At 48.5% G+C, this 12,045-nt stretch overlaps 5 protein-coding genes across 5 annotated transcripts; 2 read left to right on the plus strand and 3 right to left on the minus strand.

Moving 5' to 3' along the window:
- Positions 1-241: 241 nt before the first annotated feature.
- On the plus strand, positions 242-1,591 carry LTR64_000764 (uncharacterized protein; the record flags this gene model as incomplete). The annotated part of the gene is made up of 1 exon (XM_064895147.1): positions 242-1,591. The coding sequence occupies one exon, from the start codon at positions 242-244 to the stop codon at positions 1,589-1,591; it is 1,350 nt and encodes a 449-aa protein (XP_064757834.1).
- A 71-nt stretch (positions 1,592-1,662) lies between these two features.
- Positions 1,663-2,947, minus strand: LTR64_000765 (uncharacterized protein; the record flags this gene model as incomplete). Its single annotated transcript, XM_064895148.1, has 2 exons — positions 1,663-2,554; positions 2,604-2,947. The coding sequence occupies 2 exons, from the start codon at positions 2,945-2,947 to the stop codon at positions 1,663-1,665; spliced, it is 1,236 nt and encodes a 411-aa protein (XP_064757835.1).
- A 1,145-nt stretch (positions 2,948-4,092) lies between these two features.
- Positions 4,093-5,904, plus strand: LTR64_000766 (uncharacterized protein; the record flags this gene model as incomplete). The annotated part of the gene is made up of 1 exon (XM_064895149.1): positions 4,093-5,904. The coding sequence occupies one exon, from the start codon at positions 4,093-4,095 to the stop codon at positions 5,902-5,904; it is 1,812 nt and encodes a 603-aa protein (XP_064757836.1).
- Positions 5,905-6,042: 138 nt separating this feature from the next.
- Positions 6,043-10,759, minus strand: RPO31 (DNA-directed RNA polymerase III subunit C1 (rpo31); the record flags this gene model as incomplete). Its single annotated transcript, XM_064895150.1, has 2 exons — positions 6,043-10,353; positions 10,451-10,759. 2 exons carry the CDS (start codon positions 10,757-10,759, stop codon positions 6,043-6,045), a joined length of 4,620 nt encoding a protein of 1,539 aa, XP_064757837.1.
- Positions 10,760-11,410: 651 nt separating this feature from the next.
- LTR64_000768 (uncharacterized protein) lies at positions 11,411-11,779 on the minus strand (the record flags this gene model as incomplete). Its single annotated transcript, XM_064895151.1, has 1 exon — positions 11,411-11,779. The coding sequence occupies one exon, from the start codon at positions 11,777-11,779 to the stop codon at positions 11,411-11,413; it is 369 nt and encodes a 122-aa protein (XP_064757838.1).
- Positions 11,780-12,045: the final 266 nt, after the last annotated feature.

Below are 12,045 nucleotides of genomic sequence, written 5' to 3' on the forward strand. Positions count from 1 at the left end.
GGAAACTCTGACCGAGGCATCTCAAGTGCTTGGTTGGAGATGTGCGCAAAAGCTATTATTCGTGTGGAAAAGAGAGTGCTGTATTTGTATCGAGGATAAGCGGTTTGAGACCGAACGAGCATACAATGTAACGAACGGAAGGGAAAGACTTCTTGCGTGTACTTTTCTGCCGGGGCAGGATCTATCTGGCAGGATATTCGTGCGACGTTCCACAACCTATCCATCCCGACAGGCCGGAACCATGGCACCGACACAACACGCCATGTTCACGTCAAGTTCTGATAGTAACGATTCGCCAATACCAAATACGAGATGGAATGAGAAAAGAGCCTGGCTGCGTCAAAGTCGTGACTTTCCAGAGCCCGGACCTCCTCCTGATGGTGGCTGGGAATCATGGAGCCAGGTACTGGGCGGCTTCATCGTTGTTTTCCTCTGCTGGGGCTTCATATTGAGCTTTGGGCTCTTCCAGACCTTCTATGCCTCTCAGGACTACATCGATGCTTCGCAATCGGCAATTTCATGGATTGGCTCAATACAAATATTCCTGCTGATGGCTATTGGTGCTTATTCGGGTTCTGCTAGCGACAGCGGGTACTTTCGCCTGACAACCATCGTGGGCCAATGCCTTTTTGTGTTCGGTATCTTCATGACAAGTGTCAGTCGCGAGTACTATCAACTGGTGCTTTCACATGGGGTAACAACCGGAATAGGAATGGGTTTGTTTTTCATCCCCACTATGTCTGTTGTGTCGACGTACTGGACTTCCAAGCGCAAGAGTCTAGCAATTGGCTGCATGTTGTGTGGTGCAGCTGTTGGAGGCATGCTTCTCCCGACCATGTTCAACAGTTTGCTGCCACGTATCGGATTCGGATGGACCTTGCGAACGTTCGGATTCATTGCGGCTGTTCTCTTCGGCTGTGCTCAGGTATTGCTGAAGAAGCGACTGCCACCCAAGGATGAGGTTCGCATCCTCGATTTCGAGGCACTGAAAGACCTCAAGTTCATCTTGTTTGTCGTTGGTTCGTTTCTCAACTTTCTCGGCCTATACTTTGCCTTCTTCTTTATTGGCTCTTACGTCCGGAATGTACTTGGAGTATCTTTCTCGAGATCGAACATGATACTTCTTGTAATCAATGGCACTGGCATTCCAGGACGGCTCATACCGATGTGGTTGGCAGACCAGCGGCAGTGGACGGGTATACGTCCCGTCACAGTCCAGATTCCACTCAATCTTGCAACTAGCATATTGCTTTTTGCGTGGATTGCAGTAAAGGACGAAAGCTCGGCTTACATCTTCGCGGCGTTCTATGGCTTTGCCGCAAACGCAGTACAGTCGTTGTTTCCTGCGACTTTGGCTGACATGACCTCGGATCCAAGAAAAATTGGTGCACAAATAGGCTGGGGGTTTACCATCTCCAGCTTCAGTTGTTTGACAGGTAATCCAATTGGTGGCATCTTAGTTCAAGCGGATGGTGGCGAGTATACTTATGCCCAGATCTATGCTGGGATTTGCACGATGTGCGGGTGTGCTGTCGTGACAGTGGTGGCTTGGCTCCGCATAAAAGAGCAGCAGAAGATCGATGCCGGATGACCCGTGTATCCGAATGTAGCTGTATGTCAACTCTTCTCATATCCCATTTCCTTCAGCAAGTTGTAAGCGTTTTACTCCTGCGGAAGCGTTCTTCGACGCGCTTCTTTATGCATGCGCTTAGTAGCCGTCGTTGACGCGGGACTGCTCGGTTCCCTCTTTCCTCCTGCCTCTTTGCCGCTGGCACGCTCTGACGGTATGCCTTTCTCCAGTGATTTTCTCTGCAACAAGACTGTTCTCGTACCAGGAAACTCCTCGACAATGTGTTTCCACACCCTAGGTGTTCCAAGCCAACACTCCAGTAGGGGTCGACTCCGAGCAACGGGAAGTGCGTCAGTCCTGGACTTGGCAACAGCAACACTCTCAGCATGCAGGTTCGAGATGTTGCCAACCACGAAAGACCTGTCGTCGAAGAGAGGTCTTAGATATTTGACTCCGCGCTTCGAAGGCCAGACTTCCCACCCAAACTTTTCGGCTGACTGCTCCCAGTCTTTGTGGTTCTTGTGATGAATGTTGCGGCAATCCGTAACGACGACGAGATTGAGTCGAGGGAAGGTCTTAAGCAATTCGAAAAGCCAGACGTCGATTTTCTCTTGCCAGCCAAGCAGCAATACTCGCAAGTTTCTGAAAGCCTTACCAGTCCTGGCTAGGTCTGACCACACCCTCAACACGCGCTGATCAAAGGTCGATTCGCGGTTATCGATATAAAGCTGACCATCCGATAGGTCGAGTACGGTGAGATTGCTAATCGTTGATACAGCAACGAGGTCAGGTACACCAATCTGTTTCGGCGAAAGACGAAGGCATGTGAGCCAATCGAGCTCCATGGAGTCTAGACCGCGATAATAGTCAGTGAGCTTTAGTGATGGTGTTCTAAGGTCCAGCATGTAGCGATTTGCTTTGCTGGCGAAATCGTGGCTATAGGCACTTGCGAACGTACGCCAAATGTAGAAGCTCTGTGCACGACTGAGACGCGTTAGTGCTATACCATGTAAGTAATTGTCATCATGCTTACTCTTCTTGTATACGCTTCCAGATAGTTTCCCCTAATGCCCAAGGTAAAGAGCGCAGAGCTTCTGTCGTAAGATCTTGTGACAATGATCTGATCCTGTTGATCACCATAGCTGAAAGACTTCTTGCCCCCTGTTGATCGTTAGGCTTCGCCCTTGCATGAACCAATCCTGGCGATCTATACTCGCTGATCCAATTGCCTGCACCTCTACTACCACTGATCTCAAGTTCATCGTAGGCAACACCTGATTCATGGTCATATGATGTGGTTTTGACATCTGCAACACCATTATGAGCTAGTTGATTGAGACGTCTATGTCGTCGTGTGCTGCGGTTGATATGAGCCATTGTGACGACGAAGACGATGCGGACCGAGTTCTATGTACAGATTGGTGCCACACTCGACTAGCAATGTTCATCTGAGCAGCTTCGTCATGGTAAGAAGAGTTTCCTTCTCCATCTTTCCTGGTAATACGTCAATGGTGAAAGTCTTCAAAGACATGCGACACTGCCACCGAAGAGTTTGGCGAACCGGTCGTATCTCGCCTATAAGTAGGTTGTTACTGCCATCACTGTGATGCAAAAATTATCGGTTCTGAAGGTGGCAAGAGCAAGGCAGAATTGCATCAGTTTGTCATGGGAAAGTACGATTCGCAACCTCGATGATGTGAATGTGCTCGAACTTCGGCATTTTTATTCCTATCTGCGCAGTAGTGTAGAGGTCAGCCTCGCTTAATTGAATGCTTGGATTTCGGGAACCAACATTGCTTATCTCGTGCCCATCAGTCCCGAATCTTTCCGAACAAGGCTGGGCACCAAAAAGAACGCTGCAACAGGCGAACTTTCAGGACTGATGCATTTTACGTTCCTGCCATGCGACACCCAATACAAGATGCAATGGAGGGGATGGTTATGGGAAACTTATTGTCTGGCAGATCTACCTGTTACACTGAAATTCTGGCGCCACTCTGGTTCACACAGTCGGCATTATATTGCCTTCTCTATAGCCGTGATTGGAAGCAGCCCGCCATTGTTCACTGTTCTCTACAGCTCCACGCATCCCAACATAACATCGCCTCAAACTTGTTCTGGCAAGAGGTCTTGTCGAATTCTTATGGTCATTCTCATCTTCACATCTTGTTCTTGGCGTATCGGTGCCTCTCGCTAGATTCGTCTACTAACTTCCACCAGGGTGTTGCGCTTACAGTTGTCAACAATCACAGATGACTTGCAAACACTACTCTCTCAGCAAATATGTTCTGCTAATAAAGTGCGAGTGATACTAGACTAACAGTAGTGCTAATAAGTGTTATTATGACTGGATCTCTGAGGCTAGCAAGAGCCTTCCAAACACTCAGTCGACTAATGGAAGCTGCACATTTTCGTTTACACTGCTCTTTACCCCAGCATCTAACACGCAGCCAATTCTTTGACTACCCTCTACGACCTAGCTTATCTACCTGGATTTTATCGCAATTTAGCACGACAACACAATGTCCTTTGAATGGTCGGGAAATGACTGGAGCTGGGAACATGCCATTGAAATCTGTGGCCCAACCACAGTGATTATTGGACGGTGCTCAGATACACAGCGAGAGGACAGCAGATGGCGACGGGGTCTGGTTCCGCTAACTGGTCCAGTGACAAGCCACAACTCTAGACACCGGACGCCACAGGAGACAATAGCAGTGTTATCAGCTGGGAATCCTTGCTTCGCTAATACCAACCATGTGATAGACTCTCAAAAAGTTTATGCACAACATACTGCTGCCACCAAGGCTGCATTGCCGCAGTCAGTGAGGCCACCTCGTCCCCTGAATTCGGCCACAGAAGTATGCAAATATCAGCACATCAAAACACCGATTGTTACTCAACCTCAAGACGAATCACATAATTTGCGTAATCGAAACGAGCTACAAGTTTTCAACAGTCCAGAAGATAGGCACTTGAGCTGGGACAACTTGACTAGCGGTGGAAATGGAGAGGTAGAAGAATATGGCGACGAATACAACGACGATACTTTTGGAGCTGAAGCCTCAGCGTTCTGTGTCAAGGGTAGTAGCTCAGCTTTTGACTTCTCTGGCAGTAGACGCGAGGGCTTAAGGTCCGCGAAAGAGAAAGTTACTACCACCAATCGCAAGCTAGAAACCTCGAGTCAGACATCTTTCGAGACTGCCAACCACGCTCTGTCCATCGAACTCAAGTCTGTACCAGATACACGCACTGTAAACTTCGATACAGACGACGCATCTTCGAGGCTTTCTGGTCTAGATTTCATCAAGTCCTACGCAGCGAAACGAGACCTTGAGACACCTGACCAGATCCGCGATAAACTCCTTGTACTGATCCCTTCGAAGCTTCGCGGCGCTGAGCAAGATCCCCTACATGAGGCAGAAGAGCATGATGGAGTAACGACAACCGAACTCCAATCTCCTGCAGTTGTAGCTACTAAGCCCATCGAACAAGGTTCCGAAAAATCACCCTCCTCCACAGCGCCCACAAGTCCTTTGATCTCTAGCGTGGCTACGACATCACCTCAATTGCTCAAAGTTTGGTTTGAAGAAGCTGTAGGGCACGTGAACCGGCGATACTGGCACTTTAGGCACGAGGAAGCATTTGGAGTGGCCTTGTTGCGAGAAGGTCAACTATTTCCCGAGCAGATTCGGGTGCGAGCACGACAAGAGCGAGGATTGTTGACACGCAAATATTCTCAGCAGGAGGCATTGCCACACCATAAGAATGAACTTCATGCATCCTCGCCATCATCGCCAGCATCATCAGTACAACCTCCCGACAACACAACAGCAAAACAAGCAGAGCAGGAGTTTACAAAATCACCCACTGTCACGCCCGACCTCGATTACCAATCCATGCCACTAAACACCCTTTCCCTAACGTTCTTTCAAAATCAATTCAGAAAGAGCAAAAAGTACCACATATATTCCCTTCAGCAACAAGACCACAACTTCGAGGTTCACACGGGCCGTTACGGAAACGCCATCCCCCCACTACAGACTCTGCCCTGTGTTAACGTTCAGATCGAGGACGTAAGAAGTTGGAATAAGCAGGACCTGGGCGACTACAAGGCCAAATGCAAGGCGGAACTGAGACAGAGAGCAAGACAGCTGGCGAGTGGGCCGCCACGACAAAAGTGGCCGGCAAACATGGAGAAGGTTGTTCGTGAACCCGTTGGCATGGAAGAGCCGAGAAGTAAGGATGAGATGTCAGATGACGAGCGAGCACTTTGGTATGACGACGATGATGAGGACGGCTTGAAAGAGGAAAAGGCTGAAACGTCAATTTGAAATTGTACTGTCGGCTTACTTGCAGGGCGTAGCATTCCACATCTTCAGGTATGAACCACTAACCATGATATCTGTTTGTGTAGGTCGCATATATGGTTACTTATCAATACATCCGCATCCATCGGACATGAAGCAGTTTCATGCCTCATTCCACGCATCTTCAAAGACCGCCCTTCTCTCCTGTACATCCTCAACCTTCACCCCTAGAGGCCGCACAACCTCAACACTCCCCGTCCCTACCCCCATAGTCTTCCCCACAATAACACACTCACTCACACCCTCAATGTCATCTCTCTTTCCCGCAACACCCGCATCAAAGACGTGATCCGCCGTCTTTTCGAAACTGGCCAATTGCAATACACTGTCTCGCATTTTTGCAAGTCCGAAACGAGTGATTCCCAGCACTTCACCTTTGTAGGTCATCACGTCTGCTAGCAACGCCATGTGACGTGGATCGATGTTCAGGTCTTTCATGACCTCTGCGATCTCGGTGATGATTTTGGATCTGGCGGCTTCGATGCCTAGGACGTTGAGGGTTTCGACTATCGAGTTTGTTTGCGTTGTGGCTGGGTTGACTCCCGGCGTTGTGAGCACGGAGCGCAGGCCGTAGCCGGATATCATGAGCTTGTGCATCTGAATAGTCTTTGTTGGAGGTGTGTCTTTTGGTATTGGGGCAGAAGTAGTGATCTCTGCTTTAATTGGTGGTTGATCAAGGTCAGGTTGGGCACCGCCTTCTTGCTTGATAGGTGGGTCAAGGTCCATTGTTGGTGAGTGAGCGCGTGTTTCTGAGACTGATGCGGGTATCGCGGTCACTTTCATTGCTTTCCGGCGAGCTAAAATTTCCTCCGACATGGGATCGTCTTCAGCCATGACCACCGCTCGAGCAGCATTTGGATGGCCTAGGACGTGGACGGAAGGCAGGATACGCCGGATAGCCTGCAAACGCAAAAGGTTTTCATGAGGAGCGCTCTCTTCAGCTTTGGCAGCAGCACCACGTTTGGTTGATTTGATCGTGTTACCAGAGGATATTCTGATCTCATCAGGCCGGACCATAACGCAGCTGAGCCCAGTCTTGGCAAAGCGACGATGCTTTTCGATGGCTCGTACGACATCATGGATAGTGATGTCGAGGCCGAAGTCGATTATTGTGTCCATATTGAGTTTCAGATAAATGCAGCTGGCCTTGCTCGTGGGATGGCTGATTGTGATGAACTCAGTAATGTCTTCTAGATAAAGACACTCGATTCGACCTTTCACGATGCGTGCAAGCTCTTCTGGAATAGAACCATCACTTCGTCTTTCCAGCCGACAAGTGATAACAGGAGTTGAGATATCCTTCGAGGCATTGATGATTTCTTTGATACGTGGAACACCAGCCGTCAAGCTCATACCGGCAACACCAGCAAAATGGAAAGTCTTCAGAGTCATCTGAGTACCGGGTTCGCCAATAGATTGTGCACCCACGGCACCCACGGCATGACCGGGCTCAACCTTGGCTCGCTCGTACTTCTCCAGACACAGCCTCACAAAGCTGTCGAGGGTCTTGGCTGATAACTTCGATGTCAACTCGAATCGATCTTTCGTCGACGGCGAAGCTCTGACAAGCGCCATTTTGGCTGTGGCACCAGCGCCTGTCTTCTGCTTCTTGTTTGCTGAGCCTGCACTTGCTTTTCCTCCCCGTGTCCGCTTGCTGCCAGTAGGGACATCGACATCATCCGAAGCAGTCGCCCATGGCTTCTTTTCTGATCGTGCCTTTTGAAACATATCTGACTTACCCATAATGAATTGCTGAATTGATTTCACAAAATCTCGTGCAGATTCGTTCTGATCGGCGAGTGAGTCCTCGCTTGTGTCATATGGCAAATCTTTGCCCTTGAAATCGATACGCGACAACGTCTTACGTTTAACAGACAAGATCTTGTCCATATTGTCGAAAATCGCGACATCGCTCAGACCTTTGTCCTCGGTATTGAAAGTAGTGGCTTCAACATGAACGTATGTTCGTTCAAAGTCAACTGGCTTAGCACTGGCTTCCATGTCCACAGGGTCCAGCTCGTCGTCGCCAAACCTGAATTGCACGATATTAGATGCTGAATTCCTGACAGTCCTGTCATACTGTGTAGAGAGATCCTCCAGAGACTTCATCAATCTTCGGGACATATAACCAGTTTCTGCAGTCTTGACAGCAGTATCTACGAGACCCACACGACCACCCATCCCATGGAATATGAATTCATATGGAGTCAGACCACTGAAGAAACTGTTCTCAACAAAGCCACGTGACGGTGGAGAAGACCCATGTTTCGGAAAATGAGGAAGCGTACGATCTTGGAAACCGTTCTGCACACGCTTGCCTTCGATATCCTGCTGACCAAGTAGGGCAGCCATCTGTGCGACGTTCACAGTGGAACCTTTCGAGCCAGAAGTAGCCATGACCATAGGCGAATTGCGCTTGCTTAGTTTTGAGGTCAAGATAGAGGCGATGTCAGTACGAACGGTGCTGAGAGCTCTCACTTGCTCGGCCTCAAGTGTTTGTGCATGATCAAGACCAGGCTTTCTCTTCAGTTTTCCTGCTTTCGACGATTTTTCAAACCCAACACAGTCGCTAAAGATCTTTGTGATGGTATCATCTTTGACTTTCTGAAGCATTTCTGGTGGTGTTACGTCGCTAATACCGACCGAAAATCCTTGATTACCAAGCCATCTGGCGCAGAGTTTCGAAAGTCGATTCATAGCTCTAGTCGCAGCCTCAACACCAAAATCTCGAACCAATATGTAGAACAACGAGTTCTTCTTGCCTGAACCGACAGTAGATTTGTCCATTCTACCACACATGACCTCGGAGTTTCGAATACATAGGAAGCTGTCGTCCTGTAGATCGCGATGTAGGTCTTTGTGATACTTTTTGTGGTCTCTGGACGGGGCGTCAAGGTTGAGTAATACATTGAGCTGTTTGTTCGGTCTGATCAGTACATTGAAGACTTGTTTCCCGGTCCAAAGTGCTTGCGGTTTGATCACAGTTGGAGGTGGTAACTCGAGTTTTGTGTCTTTGTCCAGCATGCCCATACATATGGTTGTGAATGTTTTCCGATCGTAGAAGTTGTCCAGGCTACTCAACAAGTACGCAGCAGTGATGAAATCCTGAATAGCAGAAATTATTGGTTCTCCGTTCTTGGGAGTAGTTAAATTGTGCTTTACACCCATCAGCTGTAAAGCTTCAGCTCTTGCTTCCTCCGTCTGAGGGACATGCAGATTCATTTCATCGCCGTCAAAATCGGCATTGTATGGGTTGCAGACACATTCGTTGAGTCGAAAGGTTCGATGAGGTCTTACTTTGACGTGATGGCAGAGGATGGAAAGCTTGTGTAAAGAAGGTTGTCGATTGAAAAGCACGATATCGCCGTCCTCAAGATGTCGTTCAACCACATCGCCTTCTTCCAAATTCTTGGCTATATAGTCGCGGTTACCAAATTTCAGGTACATCTTTATTTCGTCCTTTTTCTTCTCGACATAGTTAGCACCAGGCCATTTCTTAGTGCCATTGCGCACACGTTGCTGCAATTTGGTCTTGTTATGGCGGTTCACAACTTCTGGGTAGGTCATATTTCGTGCGACGAGCTCAGGCACCGCAACTTCGTCGATGCTCAAATTAGGATCTGGGGAGATGACAGTTCGGCCAGAGAAATCTACACGCTTGCCTGATAAGTTTCCTCGAAATCGACCTTGTTTACCTTTCAGTCGTTGCACGAAGCCTCTGATGGACTTGCCCATCTCGCCTTTGTTCAGACCTGGGACGTCACTGTTGATGTACATGGCAAGCTGTAGAGAAAGATAGTCCCAGTGTTCAATGACAGACTGAACAGGAGCACCTTTCTTGAGGGCTTCTCTTAGCTGTTGGTTGGCAAAGACAATGTCACCGAGCTTTGCGGTAATATCATCCTCGGTCGTCGCGCCTTCCTGACCAACTGAAGGTCTGATAGCGACAGGAGGAGCAGGAATATAGCGCCAGAGAAACGATTCTGGTCTTCCTGTCCGCAGGCCAAGTAATGGACAATCGGCATCGGTGATCCTCCTAAGCAGCTTCCAAGTGCGCAGAGGCGTGAGGTCATCCATAGCTTTGCTCAGATTCCTTCCAACCTCGTTGTTCGCTTTCTTTGCCGACTCCATAGAGGCATCGAACACAATCTTTTCAGGTGGAGGTATGCGTTTTGTGGAGGCCGAGCTGTTGAACGATTTGAATTTATCGTGTACAATCTTGAGAGAAGATGTGCCAGCCTTCTTCACCAAACCATTTGTAGAGCCACATTGAGGGCAGTCCTTCGTCTTCTTGGCTTGATCAGCAACCTTTCGTACGATCGAGGCTTGACGCAGGGTGTCTCCTTCTGCTCGCTTGAGGTTTGTTAGGAATTTGCGGCGGTCTTGTTCGGTAAGGAGGATGCACGAGCATGTCTGCCAACAGTCAGTCAAAAGTCCCATCTGACTCTTGAGGTGAGCATGCCTTGCAAACGCTTTGAAGTATTGATATTGTCTTCTTGAAGTAGCCTACATGGAAACAAGGTAGAACTAGTTTGACATGACCAAAATGACCATTGCAGTTTTGCAGCTGCTGTCCACAACTGTCGCATTTTCCTCTCTTGTCTGAGATGCCCATACGAGGGTCGAGAGGTCCGTAGACGGCAACATTTCGACCTTCGTCAAGGTTGTACATGCGACGATCGGCGAGCTCGACTTGCGACTGGTTGACAATATCATGGTTCGAGAGCACACCGAACTGTAAGCCTTTAATGACCTTGGGAGTGTCATCGACTACCTGCTGCTTGGTGGACAGCTTGACCTCACTACCTTCTGTGGCCATCGTGCCTGTACCTCACTCTCACCTTCGTCCTTCAAGCAAGATTATCGCTCTCTTTTCTACCGCATCTGCACGAGCTTGTGGGAAAGAAGACGGCATGAAATGGGATGGCGTGGCATGTGAGTCAGTCAGTTAGTCAATCAGTAAGTTTTGGTCTGAAAGTCCCGAAATGGTTCGGCTCAGTGTATCGCTATCGGTTCTTGCCTCGTGCGATATGAAGAAAATAGATACCGATCTCAATCACATACGTTATGCGATCAATGGACCTTGAGCTGTCGCGGCTTGAATTCTCACACGTTCAAACGCGGATTTTTTGGAGCAATTCAAATGCGAAGAAGTCCCCCACTTTTTTTCGGAAGCAATTGTATTTTGCCTTGATGCCTGATTTACGCTCGAAACTCGTGCAATGGGCAGTCGTTCTTCTTCGATAATTACGAGTACAATCGGTTTTCTGTTTCACCTGCTGCAATACTTCGTCTCAGTGTGACCAACGAGCCTACAATTGACGAAAACGTTACCACGTTGAGGCAGGCTTGAATATTATGTGCATTTTGACTTTCTGTTCAACTGAAGCCTATCATAAAGGGTCACCTTGGACACCAATATGCACAAAAACGACCTGTCTTCCACGACCTGATCATACCAAGATACTTCTCAAGCCATCACCCTCTCGACCACAGTAAGCATCTCCTGAGGAGAAGTCGGAAATCCCATTCTCGCCCCAGGCTGCATCTGCACACAGACATTGAGAACTCTCTCGAATTTCGTGTTTATCTCCTTGATAGCACGAAAAGCCCAGCCGAAACTGATCACCGTATACTTTTGTTCGTTCAGCTTCTCCTTCACCAGCTTGACTATCTCCTCGTTGTCTGTACCGGCCATGTCGATCAAGCAGGATGTGAGCTCTATGTTCTTGGAAGCTGCATGAGCTGTGATCTTTGCGAGTGCGTCACCGTTCGGGTCCATTTCCTTAGGTATTGGCAGACCGATGCCTAGGACACTAATTTTTCCCGTTGATGACATGGTGTGAGGATATCGATTTTTGCAAGAGATTAAACGCTCAAACTTTGTAGATGACAAGGCCGTAGTAATTTCCCCACAGAAGTGTCGACTTGGTGGATGGTGATCTCGAGGTTGATCTGCGTGCCTAGAGTATTGGTTGTAGTTGTTCTAAGAAATGATCTCTCTACGAGAGGACCAAGACTTTATACATCCTCGACTGCACTGACATCCCGAGATCTCGATACAGACAATATCCCACCATCGATCGGACGAGGCATTTCCAACAA

Source organism: Lithohypha guttulata (genome assembly GCF_036872675.1).
Source record: "Lithohypha guttulata strain CCFEE 5908 chromosome Unknown scaffold_1, whole genome shotgun sequence".
In the NCBI taxonomy this organism is placed as follows: Eukaryota; Fungi; Ascomycota; class Eurotiomycetes; order Chaetothyriales; family Trichomeriaceae; genus Lithohypha; species Lithohypha guttulata.